This window comes from Mya arenaria, chromosome 8, assembly GCF_026914265.1.
Source record: "Mya arenaria isolate MELC-2E11 chromosome 8, ASM2691426v1".
NCBI lineage: Eukaryota > Metazoa > Mollusca > Bivalvia > Myida > Myidae > Mya > Mya arenaria.
Genome location: NC_069129.1, coordinates 30,593,058 through 30,614,344, shown reverse-complemented (window position 1 = coordinate 30,614,344; position 21,287 = coordinate 30,593,058). Strand labels below are relative to the sequence as shown.

At 36.4% G+C, this 21,287-nt stretch overlaps 2 protein-coding genes across 2 annotated transcripts; one reads left to right on the top strand and one right to left on the bottom strand.

Annotated features, from left to right (window-relative positions):
• Positions 1–3,020: 3,020 nt before the first annotated feature.
• Positions 3,021–8,821, top strand: LOC128243907 (F-box/LRR-repeat protein 2-like). Its single transcript, XM_052961915.1, has 2 exons — positions 3,021–3,151; positions 3,898–8,821. Exons 1-2 carry the CDS (start codon positions 3,125–3,127, stop codon positions 5,773–5,775), a joined length of 1,905 nt encoding a protein of 634 aa, XP_052817875.1. The 5' UTR covers positions 3,021–3,124; the 3' UTR covers positions 5,776–8,821.
• A 65-nt stretch (positions 8,822–8,886) lies between these two features.
• LOC128243906 (hepatic sodium/bile acid cotransporter-like) lies at positions 8,887–14,047 on the bottom strand. The gene is made up of 3 exons (XM_052961914.1): positions 12,937–14,047; positions 11,325–11,499; positions 8,887–10,229 (listed from the first exon to the last, which is right to left on the bottom strand). Exons 1-3 carry the CDS (start codon positions 13,819–13,821, stop codon positions 9,523–9,525), a joined length of 1,767 nt encoding a protein of 588 aa, XP_052817874.1. The 5' UTR covers positions 13,822–14,047; the 3' UTR covers positions 8,887–9,522.
• Between the last annotated feature and the right edge of the window lie 7,240 nt (positions 14,048–21,287).

The following is a 21,287-nucleotide window of genomic DNA, read 5'->3' as shown; positions in this document are numbered from 1 at the left end:
TATTTTAAACTTGAGGCATTAAATTGATCCAATATTCTCAAAACTTAATCAGAATCGGATCGTTCCATTGTTGAACTTTTGGACAAATGTAAAACTGAGTCACATGTGATAAAAATAGATCACGAGGTCAAATCTTAGAAGGTTTATGTCTGGAACGATATCTTCAGAACCATATCTATACCTAGGTACTTTGTCAAAATGTTCCCCTTGTTCAAGTTTCAACCACTTTAAAAAGTGCGTCACGTGAGCGCAAAAACTAGGTCACAATGTCAAATCTTAGAAAATTCTTTGGAACATACTAGAGATATCATATTTGGTCCACTGTTCAAACTTTATCAGAATGTGTTCCCATGATTAACTCTTAGACAAATTGGGTCATATGTGATCCCAAACTAGGTCATTATGTCAAATCTTAGAATGTTTTGTCTGAAACCATATCATAGTAATGTAATTGTTCAGAGTACATGTATGTTCAAACTTAGACAGAATATTACCCTTGATGAATTATTAAAAAAACATTCCAGACGCAATCTCTCTGGTTCAATATTTATGAAACTTATTCAAAATGTTGTCCTTGATAAAATCATTGACTAACATGAGTAAGAAACTAGGTCACTATATCAAATCTTGTCCGAAACCAAATATTGGTATTCAGATTGTTTTCCTTGATGGACTCATTAACTAACATGAGCAAAAAACTAGGTCACTATATCAAATATTGTCCGAAACCAAATATTGGTATTCAGAATGTTGTCCTTGATAAAATCATTGACTAACATGAGTAAGAAACTAGGTCACTATATCAAATATTGTCCGAAACCAAAATATTGGTATTGATTGGTCAGACTTTGTTTAAACTGTGGTCAGAATGTTCCCATTGGTGCAACCTTGGTATATACTTTAAAAGCGGGCACATGGCGTAAAAACACTAAGTTATTAGGTTCAAACTTAAGGGAAATCTTGGGAACAAACGGAGGCAATATGTCCGCTCCAATCTTCATGAAACTAAATCAGTATAGTTGCCTTGATGAAATCTTCGATAAGGTAGAAACTAGATCACACTGCTACAAAAACTAGGTCACTATGTTAAATATTGTACACTTTAGAGAGCAGTTTTGCAATATCCATGAATCTGGTCCAATTTTCATGAAACTCAATCAGAATGTTTGCCTTGATGAATTATTTTTAGTTAGAAACTGGGTAACTTGGGGTCAAAAACTAGGTAACCAGGTCAAATCTAAATGCTACACTATATACATTTTTTTTCGAGTCAATCAAATTACTTGCAGCTGTAAAGCATGTTTCGATTGGAATATATATGTCCAACACTTGATGTCTACTTCATCTACTTTGCCAAATCAGCTGGGGAATATCAATTCAACGAATTAGCTTGTTTTAAATTTAATTAAACGTATATATTACTCAATTACTGCTCAAAATTTAACACTTATCAGTTTTCAAAGACTGTTTAATCAAAATTTAATGTTGTTAGCGTCAATTTTCAACGGGGTCGCAATTTAACACAACCACTATTCCTGACACGAATATGGATTCACATAGTTTAAATATAAATTGTGTATGTACAAAACACGTGACAATCAGGGGCGTACATAGGCATACGCCATTACGCCATTGCGTACAAATCAATACTGGTGCCCATGTATTGGCAAGTGCTAATATTCAAAACTAGGATTAAAATTCGAAGGCTTAGCCGGGGTGGGGCGGTAAATACATATATTTTTACTGGTTCAAGTTTGCCGTTTCATTCACTAAATGTTGACGTTCCGAATGCTTAAAATGGATTTTAAAGGGACTTACTCATGTTTTAGTATCAAATTTGAGTTTTACCGGTAAAGCATCTGAAAACACTTATCTTACTCTTCGATACCGAAATTGCAGAAAAATACGATTAAAATATAAAAGACCTTGCTGAAGTCGGGAGCCAAACCACGCCGGTATAGTCAAGAAACATTTTAACAACTGATATCATATCCACTCACCCACAAGGACTAGTACCTAGGCTGATGCATATTTTAACCTTTATTGAATACACTGGTAGCAACACGTGATAATGTCTATCAATCAATCACGCTACCGAATCGTGTTACTAGCTCTTTTTTTTATCATAAGCGTTGTCCTTAGAGACAATATCTATGCATATATCAATATGTGTTGAAGGGTTCAAGCTATCTTGTTTTGGCAGGTTGGCATGGGAGGTTGAGAATTTCTAGTCCAAAATTGGGTGAATTTTGGGCGTATTCCAAATTCACTTTTTTCTCCTGTATAGAAATAAAAAATAAATGATTTGAGGGGCTAGGGGCGTCGATTGTGCCCCCCCCCCCCCCATGGACTCGCTATAGTGATAGTCGTAATTTATAGTTTACATTACACCTGGCAGTAAGACTTCAATTTGGCCCAGATTACACCTTAAAGCCGCACTCTCACAGATTTGCCGTTTTTACAACTTTTTTATTTTTTGTCTTGGAAAGAGCAAATTTTTGCGTAAATATTTGCAAACCAATGACAAAAGATTGCTGACAAAAGATCAGATCGCAGATTTGCATATATCCGTTCGAAAATTAATGTTGTATGACTTAAACCGTTACTTACGTTTAAGAAAAATGCCAAAAAATAAAAAATAACTTAAATATAAAAATCTGCGATCTAATTATTTTTCAGTAGTCTTAAATCACTGTTTTCCATGGATTTTCGCAAAAAATGGCTCGTTGTAGAGACAAAACCTAAAAAAGTTGTCAAAACGTTCAATCTGTGAGAGTGCAGCGTTAATGTGAGTATATCTGCAGTGCATGCCATTTTATTTCATGTTTGGCATTCAGAAAAAATAATATGTTTGATTTGGAAATAGTGAGGCAAAAACCTTGTCTGGTACTGCACAACATAATTAATAACGGTAAGGGCAGGTATTCCAGGCAAACATGTTTACCGAGTTACTCGGTACGGAGCAGTACGGTATCTAGCCATTGCATGATAGTTGGATATGTTCACAATTTATCCATTATGTAAACAAAACGTCCTTGATTTTTGACACTTTAAAAATCAGCCAAATAATTGGCAAAATGAAAATAGAGGCTATTTTCTCGCTGTAATAATATATCTGACAATAATGACAGCGTCACGTTTGCCGGTGGAGGTAAGGCTTTTATCATTTTCCTCAAACAATTTTGATGTAATGACATCGCCATAAGTCAAAAAGAAAAACAAGAAAATACAAGATACAGAGTACAGTATATTTTCATATTATTGAGAACATCACTCAGGAAGTCACATGACAGTGACTTGTTGCATTATTTTTGTTAGAATCATAAAACAGCTTGATAGCGTACTTCATACTGAATATTATCATTCTTTAAAGAAACAACAAATTAATTTAGCATGTCTAAATTTTCGAGTGTCTTGGTGGCAGAATCATAGTTATTATAAAGTGTAAATCTTGGCCATAAATTATTAACGGTTCTAGTTATTTATATGACACTTGTTGCAAGAGTGACAATCTGCATATATTTACCTAGTTATTCTAAAATGCAATCAAGGCTTCTTTTTTTAATGATGTTTTGCATGGATGATGTCCAGGCTAAACATCATAATAAAAAGGAGCCTGGACAGCATTTTAGAATGACTTATGTTTACCAAGGCCTCTAACTCTGACTTTAATAATTGTGCAGGTACAATGAGGTAAAAACAACATATGAGGTTTTGGGCTGTCTGTGTTCCTGTTTATCTTATCAGTTAATCAGTAAAGTTTTAGTATTTAAAAGCTCACAAAGCTTATGTTAACTTTTACTTGTTGCTATCTTGCTAACTCAAAATAAATCTTATGCTATCTTAACGAATGCTGTTTTATAAATTTGATTATTAAAACATCTCTACTTATTTTAGGTGGTGACACACATAATGCAATTCCTGTCTGTATCGGACAGAAAAGAGGCAGCCTTGGTGTGTCAAAATTGGTACGAGGCTTCACTGGATCCAATCCTGCAGCGAGACATTATCCTCCATTTCTACGCTTCTTCAGCTGCTCTTACAAGCAAAGCTATTCCTTCTCTTTCAAAACGACGACTGCCTCATCTTGTTTTGAATGATTTTGATTCTTCCCTTAATGCCAAAGCTGTAGTTTTGAAATCTTGTGAGCAATTTGGTGAAAATCTTAAAAGTTTATCTCTGAGAGGAAGCGAGTTAACTGAAAAAACATTTGTTGAGCTTCTGTCCCATTGTAAGAATTTGGTCAGCCTGGATCTTAGTTGCTGCAACACCCTTTTCATGACAGGCACGCTGTTGGAAATGAATGCAGATATTCAGCTACTTAAGTCAACTCTTACGAATGTCGAAGAAGTGAACATGTCTTCGATTCGTCACCTTACCGATGCGACTTTCAACAGAATTATGACAGTTTGTGAAAATGTTGAAAAGGTTTCCTTGATGTCAGCACCAATAGTTTTTTCTTCAGAACTTTTTAAGCCAACAAGTTTTCGTTTTGCCAACAGCTCCGTTCTGACATTCAGGAACATGATGGATTTTGTGATAACTCAACAATGTCTGAGGTCGTTGAATTTATCACGAACCCAGATTGAAGATTCAAACCTAAAAGAGCTTGTATCTACTCCAGAACTTCAACTTCAAGAGTTAATTCTTGTTGGCTGTCGGAATATCAGCGATGAAGGGATTTCAAGTGTATGCAAATACCAAACAAGATTGAGTTTGTTAGACATAAAGGAATGCCCTGATCTTACAAACAGCTCTTTGATGACAATTTCAGCTTGCCTTGGACAGTTGAAACACCTGAACATGCACAAATGCAAGCAAGTTTCAGACAAAGCCGTCTCAACCATGACAAAGTTGGAAGAAATGCAAACCCTTGACCTGTCCGAATGCCATTTAGTCTCTTCAAAGGGTCTAATTGCAGGTTTATGTGGAGATTCTATAAGCCTTTGTCTTACTAGTCTAAATGTTAGCTGCACTGAAGCAGATGACAGTTTTGTAGAAAAAGCCTGCAAAAACCTTCCAGCCTTGACATACCTTGACCTTAGCTCTTGTTTCAAGGTCACAGATGTCAGTGTCCATGCTATCTCCAAAAGTCTGAAACACTTGAGGTATTTGCGGCTGGCATTTTGTCATGAGGTTACAGATCTTGGTTTGTTGGGCATCTGTTCTGGGCTCGATAACAAAGATTCACAAATTTACAAAGATGGCTACGAGCACAATATGAACGTCCGAAAGTACCAATCAACTGTGATATTCAAGAAACCAGAAAAGTCTCCAACTGGACCAAAGAATGGGGATCCTGAAGGTAAAACCTTCGCCATCAAACCTTTAGCCTTGAGTAACTTGGCTGGTCTGCGTCACTTAGATCTGTCTGCTTGCAAAAAACTGAGCGACACAAGTTTGAAACAGGTTCTCAAATTTCCTGAGCTGCATTTCCTTGGTCTTGGAAACCTGAAGGAACTATCTGATGATGGTCTAGTAAAGATTGTATATCAGAATCCCAGCATAGAAGAGCTAGATTTGACGCAGTGTAAGAACATTTCAGATTTTGCGATGGACGCTGTAACCAAGCATCTCCAAAGATTGAAGCTTCTCAATGTTATGGGTTGTGATCTGATTACCGACAAGACTCTCGGGTATATAAAGAGACATTGCAAGCGTCTGCGACACCTTGATGTCTCATTCTGCGGTGGAATTTCCCACAATGCAATTAATGAACTAGAAATAGAAATGCCATCGCTTATTTCTGTTCACAAGCGCATGATTGGATCGTGAATAAGTAAAGGCTTTACTGTAAGGAAATACGGTGAAATGTGCAAAAAATGTTTCATGTTGATTTTGGCACAAACTTGTCAACAATCAATCTGTCTATAACCAAGTTTACCTGTAGTTTTTTTGGTACAGTCTACATGTACTAGTTGTTATTAACATTTATTTTAAACTGATACATTGATGTACATGTTTAATACCAGTTGAACAGAATGGCATTTATGACCTACATATATACCAGGTATTTTTATTTGATTCCTTGTTATAATATTATAATTACGTGTTTCATAAATATGTGAGTCCAAAGAATTTTATTCTGGGTATTTTATTTAGAGATGTAAAATTTGGTATTATACAATATTATAGTAAATTGAATGGTTTATTTGTTTTGAATGTACATAGAAAGTGTCATTTTAGCTACACACCACTTTATTACAAAGTTTTAACTATTTTTGTATCCAAACCTTGCTTCAACCAAATAAAATGATTAGGGGTAAGAGTGTTCTAGTGGTGTAGGTGCCTGCCGTTCACCTAAGACGCTGTGGGTTTGATCACAACCAGGGGTACTTTCTTATGGCCTCTCGAAATTGACACCAGTACTCAGGTTCAAAGCCAGGAAACAGACTCCGCAGTTATTTTATAAGCTATCAGCTTTCATCAATAACAAAATGAAATAAAGTAGTATAAAGTTTATGATTCAAATGTGCACTGAATAAGATTAAAATCCTTGGCTAAACATGTTTCGATAAGTAGGTTAATTTAGGTCATGTTAACATGTAAGAATGTCTTTTTTGTGCCAGCTGATAAGTATGATATAACATTTTGTTTGTTCAATAATTGACTTCTGAGTCTCCACAATATTATTTTATGATTTGTTTTGTTTTGTGTGCTTCTTGTATTTAATTTAAAATTAAATTTATATTTATTCAAAATATCATTTTTTAAAGGGATAAATTACTGTTTTTAAAAAATTGTATTCATTTTTAAGATATATTTATCATTAAACATGGCAAGGTACATCACAGTCTATTAAATTAATAACATTTATATATTGTTGTACTGATATATAATCTCATCTATGCTTCGATGATCCAATAGGATCATCTTCTCAGTTTTCAAATTATTTCACAATATTTTTTGAAGTGACACTCTTATTCAAAATCAATACATACACAGAATAACAAACATAAATTTTGACTGATAAACCTTTAACTACTTACTAAATAATGCATTTATGGAAAATCTTAATTACTGATAATTGGGACCAATAATAAACTCCTGCTCCCAGCTGATAACAAGTTTATAACCGTGTATTTAGTAGTTGAAAACGCAAAAATATAAAATGATTGGTGAATGCTAAAAGATTTACTGTGATATTCTATCTTGTCATAAGGTAGAAATACCATTTTTGTACATGTACATTTCGTTCAAATTAAACTCGGTATCTTTCATAAGAAACATTGTTTTCGGCATTTATTCATCCAGTTTGGAATATTAAAACAGTATTATTAATTGTGGTAAATCTTTTTTGGGAGTAAGAGTGCATCTTTAAGTAGAAAACTGAAAACGTTAACTAATTTAATTCTTGTAGCAAAGCAAACGTTATATCGTTTAAAAAATAAACCTTTAAGAAACATGTTATGCTATGCTATGTTTTAAGTACTTTAAGAGTTGCAATTTTTACTCTTGTTTGTAATAGTAACTTTTTTTTCTTTTCTCAAGTTCTATCGTATATGTAAATTTGAATTTTTCTCGTTGTTCAAATGTTTGTTGTTCATTACTGTCATCATTTTAGCTGTCTTATTTTCGAAGCAAAAAAGAGTCAGAGGTATTGTCATAGCCTTGGTGTTGTTGTCCCTGTTGTCCCATAATCTGACTTAAATAACTGTTGAGTTATGCTCATTTTTGAGTTAACTTATAAAAATTGCTGTCTCTCAAAAACCAATGTAGATATTAATATGATACTTAGCACACTTGTTGCCAGAGACATTACGCCCATAGTCAGCAAGGCCCTTGACTCTGACTTAAATATTTGTTGAATTATGCCCCTTTTTTACTAAACTTATAACAATGGCCATCACTCATAGCACCAATGAAGATAGTCATATGGAACTTGGCACTCATGTTGCCAGGGACATAACGCACATGTGCAACAAGACCCATAACTCTGACTCAAATAACTGTTGAGCTATGCCCCTTTTTGACTAAACTTCTGCCAATGGCCGTAATAAAGATATTCATACGGAACTTGGTCAGCAAGGCCCATAACTCTGATTTGAATAATTGTTGAGTTATGCCGCATTTTGACATTTACAATGTCCGTCACTCAAACACCAATAAATATCTCATATGGAACTTGGAACACGTGTTGCCAGAGACGTAACGCACATGTTCAGCGAGGCTCATAACTCTGACTTATATAATTGTTGAGTTATGCCCCTTGTTTACTAAATTTTTAACAATGGCCCTCACTCAAACAAAAATAGAGATATTCATATGAAACTTGGTACACATGTTGCCAGAGACATAACGCACATTTTCAGCAAGGCCCATAACTCTGACATAAATAATTGTGATGTCCCTTTTTGACTAATATTATAACAATGGCCGTCACTCAAACACGAATAGAGATATTCATATGAAACTTGGTACACATGTTGCCAGAGACATAACGCACATGTTCAGCAAGGCCCACAACTCTGACTTATACAACTGATGAGTAATGCCCCTTTTCACTTATAAAACTACAACAGACAGGTGTTGGCGTTCAGTCCTCGGCGCTCTTTGTTTATATGTTTAATTTACTCCAGGCTGTGATTTATTCAAGAAAGTGATATTTTGATATTTTGTCGTTTTGTATGGATGCTGAAGGAAATCCATGGACGGAGTTGTGTTCATTCCAGTTGTTATGGACTATGGCTGGCTGTTTTCTTTAATTTGAAAATTATTCAAATTTTAGGATATGAATGACTTGCTTTAAGTTTGCCACAATTGTTATTGTTTTATGTGTTGTTAAAGTTGATATTTCTTGCTCAATAAAACTCATTCAAGATTTGGACTTGTTTATACAAACATGTATTATGTAAATTAAAGCAAACAACTTCGATGATGCACATTTATGATATTTATTCACATTCGTCATTATGTAATATAATCACCGGTATGGTATAGCCATAGATATTTATCAGTTATAACAATGTCATATTATTCAAAGTTTAAATACAGTTAAACCTTGTTTGCTCAAATTCGAATTCCTCCTTGGCTCAAACTTGATGTAAAGGAACGATTTCTTTATACTTAAGTTAAGCATTCCCGCATGGCTCGAATATTTTGAGGCTCGAGGTATTTTTGCCGGTCCATAGGTGTTTGAGCCAACGAGGTTGGACGTTACTATTAACAATAGTACAATTGGTATGCGTGTGTTACTGTTAACGAAATATGTAATACATTGTCAGCATTTTTAGAATAATGAAATACTTTTTTGAAACCAAACGTAGGTAAAATTATACATTTCTAATAGTTATGCTTTTTCCTCTTTATTTTGCACGTTTTTTGTTCTTCGAATATGATGAAAAAAAAACAACGTTGTTTGTTTGAAACGTTTGTAAACTAGTATTTTTTTAACACAAAAAACTCTGAATCTCTATATGTACATTGAGTATTAAATGTCATTTTTCATATTTTTTCCGAAAAAGAAGAAGTCAAGTTTTAAAATCTACAACCAAGTTAACTAACAATAATAATTTTTTTTAATCAAACTGGAGAGGTATTGTCAATCACACTTTTTTTTTGAGCGGAATGTTCACACGTTTCCGCTTCGTTACACACTTCCGCCTTTTCACACACTTCCGCTGTTAATTTCTCATGAGCCTCTACGTCATTCGCGTTGTTTTCACCTTTCAAATCTTTCTTCCCATCTCGTTTCCGCCGGAAACGCTGATAAATCAGATAGAACACAGTGATAACAAACGGCGGAAGTGGCGTCATAACTGCTGACGAAACGGGTGCTACCGCGGCAATGTCCCCGAGCGGCGCCGGAAACGAGCTTGTGAGCAATATATAGGCAATGTTTGTATTCTGCATCCCCGTTTCAATAGCTATAGTTTTAATACGCGTCCACGGTTGCCGGAAAATAAAGGCAAATAATCCCCCGCATAAATAGCCAATGTACGGTAACAAGAGAGCGGCCAGTAGAATATTTGGTCTGATGACCCGGAAGACGTAAAGGTTGGAATACACGCCGACGACGAGAAGGATTAAGGACATTATAAATATGACTGGCTTTAGGGCTTTCGAGAGCTTGTCGGCGGCACTTGGGAACTTCTGCCGGAGAAGGATGCCGACGAGCAGTGGCACGATTAGAAGGGATAGGGAGACGGCGACAGTCTCGAAGGGGATTTGAAGGTCACTTCCGGTCAAGAAAACCGACCCAAGAGTGTACACCCACAGCGGCATCATCGCTGAAATACATAACATGATATAACTGAGTATGTTAGACCTCAAAGTGATTCTTGAAAGCAGTTACGGTGGCAAAAAGGTGACACACGTGTTGACAAACGTTTCTTCAAGTTTAAAACGACTTAACAACTCGGAGATACGGAGATACTTTATTCGTTTTAACGTCATATGCAAGTCATATAAGCGAGATACGTAAGCCGTTTTAGCGAGGTATTGATTCTTTAAACGCGTTCCTAAGTCGTTTTACTTAATGGTTTCACGAGAAACGTCTGCCGTTAAAACGACTGTCTAAGTCGTTTATAGAGTTACAAAGTCTTTTTAAACGGAATACGTCATTTTAACGAGATTAAAATACAATGTTAACGTATGTCAAATATATGCCACCATAGGCACTGTGTGTTGCAGGCACAACCCTATAAACATAGGTTCGTGGTTCCCGGATAGATTGTTTCATATAATCCACAGCTTTCTAAAACTTATGTATGATTAATAAAATGAACAATATCTTAAGCGTTTTTTATAACAAGTGAGCGTTTGACTTGAATCCCATGTTCAACATAGCTTACATTCTGATTGAGACTTAATCTCGCCAACAGCCTGACATTAGCCTATAGTTTCAAAGCTTGCCGTAATAACAAATAACAATCATGGAAAGTACATATATAGACTTATTATATGCCATCCGGAAGTTTATAGAGGTTTATTAGAGAAATAAAATTGACATTTCACTGTTTGAAACAGTGAAAATATGAAATTGATAATTTTCAATGTTTTTAAATTTTAGCCCACTCTCAGTTTCAAATCAAACGTCATTTCCGAAGTGATGTTACGTGCGCATATAAAATTGCACGATTTTCTAAAAAAGTGTTATTAAATGACTTTTAACTTAAATTTTAGGCATATAATAAAAAAACATATTGTTTGTTTCAGTGTAAGATGTGCAATATATTTCAGCTCGTGAACACCAAAAGTGAATATTTCACGCCACTCGTGAAATACATATTTTGTTGCTCACGAGCTGAAATATGACTGAAAGAAACAATTATCCTCTAAATTATCCTCTATATATTATTTGTGTGCGCTTGTTTCCATCTTACCTAGGGCTAACACGGTGCTGAGCGCTGTCATGGTGATGGAGAGGTCAAGGTCACCTTTAAGTAGATAGGAGTACATGTTGCTTCCGCCACCCCCGGGACAACACCCCGCCACGAAAATACCCAGGGAGATCACTGTCGTATCTATGGGAACGGCTTTCGCAATTGCAAATGCTATCTGAAAATAGAAACAATGAGAATAAATACTTTAACATTTATATATATTTAAGGCTTACATTATTGTCTGTACACAAATCATATGGTTTTGATTAATAAAGTCAAATGAGTTCGACATAAAAATGCTTTTTTGACATCAACCTATTTGTATATTGTGCCGCTTTACGACGCTTACGCATTCGGAACTTCTCGGCCGTTTTCCATCGAAAACAACCTCGGATGTATATGGACGATTTACAATGTCAGAAATCTTTACATTTAAGTACGCTGCAAGTAGATCGCGATGTAATTTCAATTTAACAGTTAAACTTAATGACATTACTCTTGGAATCTTAATCATTTATGCAATAATACACTTCACTGACAATCAGTTTTAACTAAGTAATACAAAATACACGTTAAAACACTGCAATTAAGTTTACTGATGATATTATTCAAAATTGTACGAACTACTTCTACTGATGTATCGGCATACATCCGAGGATGTTTTTGATGTAAAACGGCCGAGGAGTTCCAATGGAATCCTAGGTGCAATTTTGCACCTTGAAATAAAGAACTAAAATACAAACTGCCATAACTAAATTATTAATGATTTTTTTCCTGATATTTTGGCTTTTAAATTACACCAAAATAAAATAAGGTCACAGCTTGGATGTTTTTCAATATTCAACTTAAATGTAACGGTCATGCATCATTGACTTCATTCACTCTTTTAGCCAGTAATTAATAAAAAGTAATCCGATTAGCTACATCATTCATAAGCTAAATTGTACAATAGGCACAATATCACAAAACTACTCAAATATCAATCTCAGTCTCAACTCATTTTACCACATAGCATCAAAAGTCCATTTATTTTTACACCCTTTAAAAGTGCATTCTATCATAGAATATGTTGATTAAGGCCTTTGTACAAGATTCCAAGAGAAAAAAAATATATTCTACTGCCATAATGTAGTTAGTTTAAACTTTATTTAATTTTACAACTATAACAACTCATATTAATCACTCTCGTTGGCACGATGTTGCGCGAGAGTGTGGTCTTGTATTGTGGGGGAAACCGGAGACCCCGGAGAAAACCCACTTGTCCGGCTTGGTGACCAATAACCTAGTTGAGTGTTTTTTTAACAATTACTCAAGTAAATGTTTTGCTCTAGAATGAGTTTTCTTTGAAATATCGACAAAATATTTTAATCAATACGTTTGAATCATTCTATGCTTTCATGTGGTAAATTGAGTTGAGATTGAGATTTGACTTGATAATTTTTGTGATATTGGGGCCAGGGGCTGTATTCATAAAGCATCTTAGTATAAAAAAGCAATCGTAAAAACTCGGCCATCTCCGCCATATCTTGATACTAGCCGAGGAGTTCCGATTGGTAAAAAAGCAACATGCATTTAATACAATATTATACAACAAGTATTGGATTGAAATTACCAGGGGCATGATTAAGTATTGTGACGCCAGTCCAATACATGGAGCGATTGGTTTCAGTACGTTTTCTTTTACGACGTCAAGGTGAAGTTTAGCACCAAACCCTGTAGCCACAAATATCTGTACACAGAAGATACAAATACGAAATAGCTTATCGACAATCCGAATTTTACGTACAACCGTTACGGTGTACGTCAGCGATTCATAAGTATTTTCTTCGCTTAAAACCAACGTCTTATTGTTTTGGTCTGTATGAAGAGTCGTATCATTTCTTGAATTGTAATTTTCCGTTCCAGACGTCAAGTTATATAAACGGAAATGTAACGTGCCGAATCCGATAACGCCACTGATTAATTTGACGTGGATTTGACGTTCTGCGACGAATACCTCACGTTGACGTACATAATTTGAAGAATTTTGACGTTGAAGTATAATTGCAGGGTCAAATAGATCAGTGCCAGTCAAATTACTGCAGGAAAACATAAAACGATTCTCCCCAACAATTGAAATGCTTTCAAGCCCGTCAACCGTAACTTCTGCAACTAACCCAACGTCTGGATTAGCGCAAACAACGATGACGTCAAACGTCGCCGTAAATTCCGTATCCATGTTCACTTCAATTTTAGACTGAAGACGATTCGAACGATCCAAAAAGAATGCTAAAACAGGGTCACCACTCGGAGATTCAACTTTCACTGGATTTGCTTGAAACATACTCTGAGAGCGAAAATACGGAGAATAAACCGTATCTATTGTTGGTCTGAACGTATTCTCCGTTGCACAATTAGTATCCATTGAACAGCACAAAGCATACACAAGCAGCACACCACAAACATTCGCCATTTTATGCATGTTTAAATCCATTTGATCTTGAGACGCCAATATCATAACACAAAATGAACACTTTTTTCATCCGTTAGTAAAGATGTAATTTCCATCTGTTTGGGAAAACTGTTTGAGGTGTTATCTTTAGTTTAAGCATACATGTACACTCGCTGATGGTAGGCCCGGTGAAAGGTTAACGAGGTAATCTGACAGACGAAAAGTTTAAGCCTCTTACAGTGAAGGTTATTTAGCCATTGTATCTTGACCATAACAGAGCGTTATTCATTCATTGTATCTTAACCCATATTTCATACAAGAATGAACTTGATTCAATGTTCTATCTAATACACATAAAAAGTTTAAAGAAGGTCAAAAGGTTACTACAGATAGGTCAATATAGACGGTGTTCTTTGTGCGTTTAATTTAGTTGAACGATTTTGTTCCTTTTGGGGTTTTTCGTTCTTAACAAAATACTATCTCACACTTTGAATTTTTGCTTTAAATTGGTTTCTACCACAGGTGTCCGTCACATAGCTTGATAAATATGGCCCTTCAGTCCTTTCATATCGTTTAAAAAAATCACAAAAAAATAATTAAAATTGAGAAAATTCGCCACTCGTGAACATGTTTTCTATGACGCTCGTGAAATAAAAAACTATCTTATACTGACATAAACAAAGATCCTCCTTATATATATATAAAACTATACAATTTTATTTTTATCAATTCAAATTATTTTTTTGTTTATTTTTAAACAATATCAAAGGACTGAAGGGCCTTTTTTTTTTTAAAAAGTTGTTTTTTTAAACAATATCGAAGGACTAATTAAAGGGCCATATTTTAGTGATCAAGATATGTGACTGACACCTGTGGTTTCTACGAACGAAAACCTTATATAAAGCCATGTGCTTCAATTCTAATGTAGTTAACAGCTGTTGTAAAGCGGATTTCATTCATAAGAGAAATATGATATACATACCGAGGAAAGAAAGGAAACAGATGCCGTTCGAACAGCTTCTGAATGATATTAGTCTATTCAAATTTTACAATGACAATACCGTTCACCAATTTAGTCATTTAAATCAATCTCTTAGAGTGTACATTTTGCGGTAAGGGAATTTATATTCTTCATACATAAATAAACCATATTGGAAGAGTATTATGGGCATTTCACTTTTGGGTGCCACGCCTTATGTCGGATGTGGTTAAAGGGAGCAAGAGTGACAGGGACATGGTCATAACTTCAAAATTTGCTGACATCTAAGAGCCTGGTGAATTAGTAATCGCTGATGGGAGATTAAAAAAAAATCGGCATCAGAAAAAGAAATTCAAATTGAAAATTTAACCATTTTTGAGCGGCATGCATAGTCATTGAAATTTAATAAATACACTATTATGAAACACAGGAGTGTATTTAGTATTATAATTAAATATCTGAATTGACAACACATTTATGTATTTCAATCGTTCCGTCTGTACGTCACACTTCCTTTCCGCTCAATAACTATAGAACGCTTGGACCCAGGAACTTAATACTTGGTATGCAGATTAGTCATGTCCAGTTGATGACCCCTTTTAATTTAGAGATCAGTAGGTCAAAGGTCAAGGTCCCGGTGACCTTGAGGTGAAAAAAACAGTTTCCGCTCAATAACTTCAGATGCTTTGGGCTCAGGAACTTCAAACATGGTATGTGAGTTGGTCATGACCATGACTGGTTATTAAAATAGAGACACATTTCTTAGAGGTTACAGACTACCAAATAAGTTTCCTATATATTCTATAGTAAATGACCGCCTTGCACTCAAATTACACTGATTTCTTACACTTCACGACACCATATATAGAAAGAACGTTCCACGTGTAGACTAAACATTAAGCAAGGTTAAAAAAGTTACGTTTCATATTTATATAAGAAAAATAAAATCGGTTAAATGTCACCACTATGTTTACGGTTTTCACCCAAATCCGGCGTAGGAGTACATGTAGAACATCCTGAAAGTTGATATAGAAAAAGTAGACCAAAGTAGATCCAACATGTTCAGCATGTTGTTTTTTGAAATAACAAACATTTCAGCTTCAAAATCTATTAATATGGAAGGTAGCCCATGACTTGATATGGTATAACCATGGTTTGAACCAGGGACATGTGTTAGAAAAGAGAAATAACGCATATAACACTGAGCAGTCACTTCCCATTTAGTGTTATTTGATCTTTAAAATAATCCTTTATAACATCATTATTGACCCGTGAAACCATTTTCAAGTGTGTCAAAGCTGTTTTTGGAGTCTTTCACTAAAATTGACGATTTTAAAGCTTGTTAAGATAGTCACCCCTTCATTCGAAATCAAGACTATTTGCCAAAAAAAGTCAAAATTGTTATCTTTAGCATATTTTCACTTAAAATCACGTTAAAAGCCTTTTTAAAACTAAATATTTAGCTATTTCATGTCTTCATATTTGAAAATGTTATCAAAAGACAAAATTTCACACTGTCGTGTATGGAATCAGTTTAGTCCATTATGACCCCCCCCCCCCATACACTTGGCTTTTTTATCGAAATTTTGAAAATCCATAATTTTCATATTTCAACGCTCGAGACTGTTTTAAAAGACTCAACATATTGTAGACTAATAAAATCTTTATACGAGTCGTCATCATCATCATCATAATCATCAGCAGCAACAGCTTCATTGAACTTAAAGGTATATGTTACAATATTTGCCACATATAGTGTAATAGGGTCCAAATAATCATCATCTAAACCAATATCGTCACAATCATTGGCGTCACGAGGCCTAATAAAAAAATACATTTGGTTCGGGTAACCCGACCCTACCTACGGAGTAGGCGCCGACCCTACCGTTTTTATAGTCAGTTTGAAAAAAAATGAAAAACGAAAAACTAAAAAAAAAAATCCGCTAGGATAAAAAATGACATTCTTATATAAACTTAATAAAAAAAGCCTACCTACCCTACCTATTTTTGAAAAGGATGTTACCCTAACCAAACAATTTTTTTTTCTAGGCCTGAGCAAAATATATATCTTATCACCCAAATTCAGTTATAAGACTCAAATAAGTGTAACAAAATTATAATATATAAACTTTAGGTTAATGAAAAACAAGATTTCATGGCGTCATGAGCAAAAAATATATCTTATAAATGCTTCTTACTATATATCCAGTATAAGCGTACATCTTAATTATTATATTTTAAGATTTTTTTATTTCGAAACCGTAATTGAAAAAAACATCATCCTAATCATTATACTCAACATTATTGTGTTCAAGCACATTAAATTTGTTTTTACGTCTTTTTATATATCTAGTATTACGGGTAGTGTAAATCTAAAATATAACTTATGAATTTAAGTCAATTCATAAAATTATTATACGAGACATCATCATCATCAGCAGCAGCAGCAGCACCATATTGAAGTAAAAAATATATTTTGTGATATTTCTCACCTGTAAACAATACAGTACATCATATTAATCATCATCTAAATGAATATCATAACAAGAGGTGTCACAGTATGTGACGAATGCCCCCGAATGTGACATTGACATATGAACAAGGCCAGTACATGAAAAGTTAAAAATCAAACACGGACCTTTGATGTATGCATGTGGATCTTGCATACGACACACAATCTTTATATGCCAAACACATGTGCCAAGTTTTTGTTGTAAATCTGTCATATACATGACAACCTATACTCCATGTCCTTATAGTGTGACCTTGACCTTAGAGGGAGGGACATAGGTCTTGCATGCGACACGTCGTCTTGGTATGTGGAACACATGTGGCAAGTTATTTTAAAATCTGTCCATACAAAAGAAAGTTACGGCCCAGACACGACAACCTATACTCTTTGTCCTTATATGCAGCATTCCATTGTGAGTAAACACTAAGTGTGACTTTGACCTTAGATAAAGGGTAACGGGTCTTGCACGCGACATGTCGTCTTGGTATGTTGAAAACATGTGGCAAGTCATTTTAAAATCGGTCCATACAAGAAAAAGTAACAGCCCAGACACGACAACCTATACTCTTTGTCCTTATATGCAGCATTTCATTGTGAACTAGAACTGTAAGCCATAGGCTAACGAATACCCCCCCCCCCCCTCCATGTCTAGGTTGTTTGCTCTGGAGTTAGGCCGGACAAAGCTAATTTTGCCTACAAGGGGAGATAACTCCAGTCAGGGTCATGTGACCTGTACCAAATTCACAGAGGCGAAAGTTTACAACATGGCCATTAATTTCTGAAAGTTTGATAAAGATTTGTTGAATAATAACAAAGATGAATCCCGGACAGGGCTTATTTTGCCTACTTTAACACATCAAGGGGAGATAACTCCAGTCAGGGTCATGTGACCTGTACCAAATTCACAGAGGCGAAAGTTTACAACATGGCCATTAATTTCTGAAAGTTTGATAAAGATTTGTTGAATAATAACAAAGATGAATCCCGGACAGGGCTTATTTTGCCTACTTTAACACATCAAGGGGAGATAACTCTGGTCAGGGTCATGTGACCCGTACCAATTTCACAGAGGCGCAAGTTTACATCATGGCCATTAATATCTGAAAGTTTGAAAAAGATTTGTTCAATAACGACAAAGATGAATCCCGGACAAAAAAAAACAACGGACGGACAGACGGACAGACAGACGGACAGACGGACAACCCGATTCCAGTATACCCCCCTAAACTTTGTTTTGGGGGGTATAATAAACACTAAGTGTGACTTTGACCTTAGATAAAGGGAAACGGGTCTTGCACGCGACATGTCGTCTTGGTATGTTGAAAACATGTGGCAAGTCATTTTAAAATCGGTCCATACAAGAAAAAGTAACAGCTCAGACACGACATCCTATACTCTTTGTCCTTATATATGCAGCATTCAATTGTGAATAAACACCTAAGTGTGACCTTGACCTTAAAGGGAGGGACACGGGTCTTGCATGCGACACGTCGTCTTGGTATGTCAAACACATGTGGCAAGTTATTTTAAAATCTGTCCATACAAGGGAAAGTTACAGCCCGTACACGACAACCTATACTCTATGTCCTTATATGCAGCATACCATTGTGAACAAGAGATGTTTGTCAAACATTATGTCCCCCCTCCCCCCTGAGCGCCATGTTGTCAGGATTATATGGACAATTCAATGAAATATGCATGGACCGAAATGACAGCTGATTTGTCACTGACATTGGATGCCGTTGAGGCAGTTTTAAAATTATGACCATTCAAAGTTTGAGGATAGAGTGTGTTATGACCATGACCTTTGACTCTATGACCTCAAAATACATAGGAGTCATCAGCTGGTCACCAAAAATCTAAATGTTTGAGGGCCATGGGTGCAGGCATTGACAAGTTATCACACAGACAAGCTTTTTTTCGTTCAAGGTCACTGTAACCTTGACCTTTGACCCGATGACCACTTAAATCATAAGGGGTCATCTACAGGTCAGACACAACACCAAGTCAAGTTTGAGGGCCATGGTTGCAGGCATTGTCGAATTATCACTCGAAAATTTTTCGCATTCAAGGTCACTGTGAACTTGACCTTTGACCCAATGACTCCTAAAATCAATAAGTGTCATCTCCTGGTCAGGCCCAACTTCCATGTCAAGTTCATAGGTTCAGGCATTGTTGAGATATCACTGGGAGAAGATTTGTTAACTTTTTTGTGTTAAAGGTTACTGTGACCTAAACTTTGGCCTGATGACCCCCAAAGTCAAGAGGGGTCATCTACTGGTCAGTCCCAACCTTCATGTCAAGTTTGATGACAATAAGGTCCAGGAATTGTCAAGTTTGCTTTCAAAGTCACTGTGACCTTGACCCCTAAAATCAATAGAGGTCATCCACTGGTCAGGCCCAACCTCCAAGTCAAGTTTGAGGGCCATGGGTGCAGGCATTGTTGAGTTATCACTCGGACAACCTTTTATCGTTCAAAGTCACTGTGATCTTGACCTTTGGTCCAATGACCCCTAAAATCAATAGGGGCCATCTACTGGTCAGGCCAAACCTCCGAGTCAAGTTTGATGGCCATGGGTGCAGGCATTGTCGAGTTATTACTCGGACAACCTTTTACCATTCAAGGTCACTGTGAACTTGACCTTTGGCCCGATGACCCCCAAAACAATAGGGATCATCTACTGGTCTGGCCCAACCTCCAAGTGAAGTTTGTGGGCCATAGGTGCAGGCATTGTCGAGTGATCACTCGGACAACCTTTTACCATTCAAGGTCACTGTGACCTTGACGTTTGGACTGATGACTCCCAAAAACAAAAGGGGTCATCTACTGATCAGGCCCAACCTCCAAGTCAAGTTTGAGGCCCATAGGTGCAGGCATTGTTGAGTTATCACACGGACAACCTTTTACCATTCAAGGTCACTGTGACCTTGAACTTTGGCCCAATTACCCCTAAAATCAATAGAGGTCATTTACTGGTCAGGCCCAACCTCCAAGTTAAGTTTGAGGGCCATGGGTGCAGGCATTGTTGAGTTATCACTCGGACAACCTTTTACCATTCAACGTACATGTGACCTTGACCTTTGGCCCAATGACCCCAAAAAACAATAGGGGTCATCTACTGGTCAGGCCCAACCTACAAGTCAAGTTTGAGGGCCATGGGTGCAGGCATTGTTAAGTTATCACATGGACAACCTTTTACCATTCAAGGTCACTGTGACCTTGACCTTTGGTCAAATGACCCTCAAAATCAATAGGGATCATCTACTGGTCAGGCCCAATCTCCAAGTGAAGTCTGAGGGCCATGGGTGCAGGTATTGTTGAGTTATCACTCGGACAACCTTTTACCAATCAAGGTCACTGTGACCTTGACCTTTGACCCGATGAGCCCCAAAAACAATAGGGGTCAGCTACTGGTCAACCCCAACCTCCAAGTCAAGTTTGAGGGCCATGGGTGCAGGCATTGGCGAGTTATCACATGGACAACCTTGTACCATTCAAGGTCACTGTGACCTTGACCTTTGGCCCGATGACCCCCAAATATAATAGGGGTCATCTACTGGTCAGGCCCAACCTCCAATTCAATTATAAGGGCCATGGGTGTAAGCATTGTTGAGTTATCACTCGGACAACCTTTTACCATTCAAGGTCACTGTGACCTTGACCTTTGACCCGATGACCCCAAAAATAATAGGGGTTAGATACTGGTCAGGCCCAACCTCCAAGTCAAGTTTGAAGGCCATGGGTGCAGGCATTGGAGAGTTATCACTCGGACAACCTTTTACCATTCAAGGTCACTGTGACCTTGACCTTTGGCCCGATGACCCCAAAAAACAATTCATCTACTGGTCAGGCCCAACTTCAATATCAAGTTTGATGACAATAGGTCTAGGCATTGTTGAGTTATCACTTAGACAAGCTTTAAAATTATTTTATCATTAAAGGTCACTGTGACCTTGACCTTTGACCCGATGAGCCCTAAAATATACAGGGGTCATCTACTGGTTAGGCCCAACCTTCATGTCATGTTTGATGACCATATC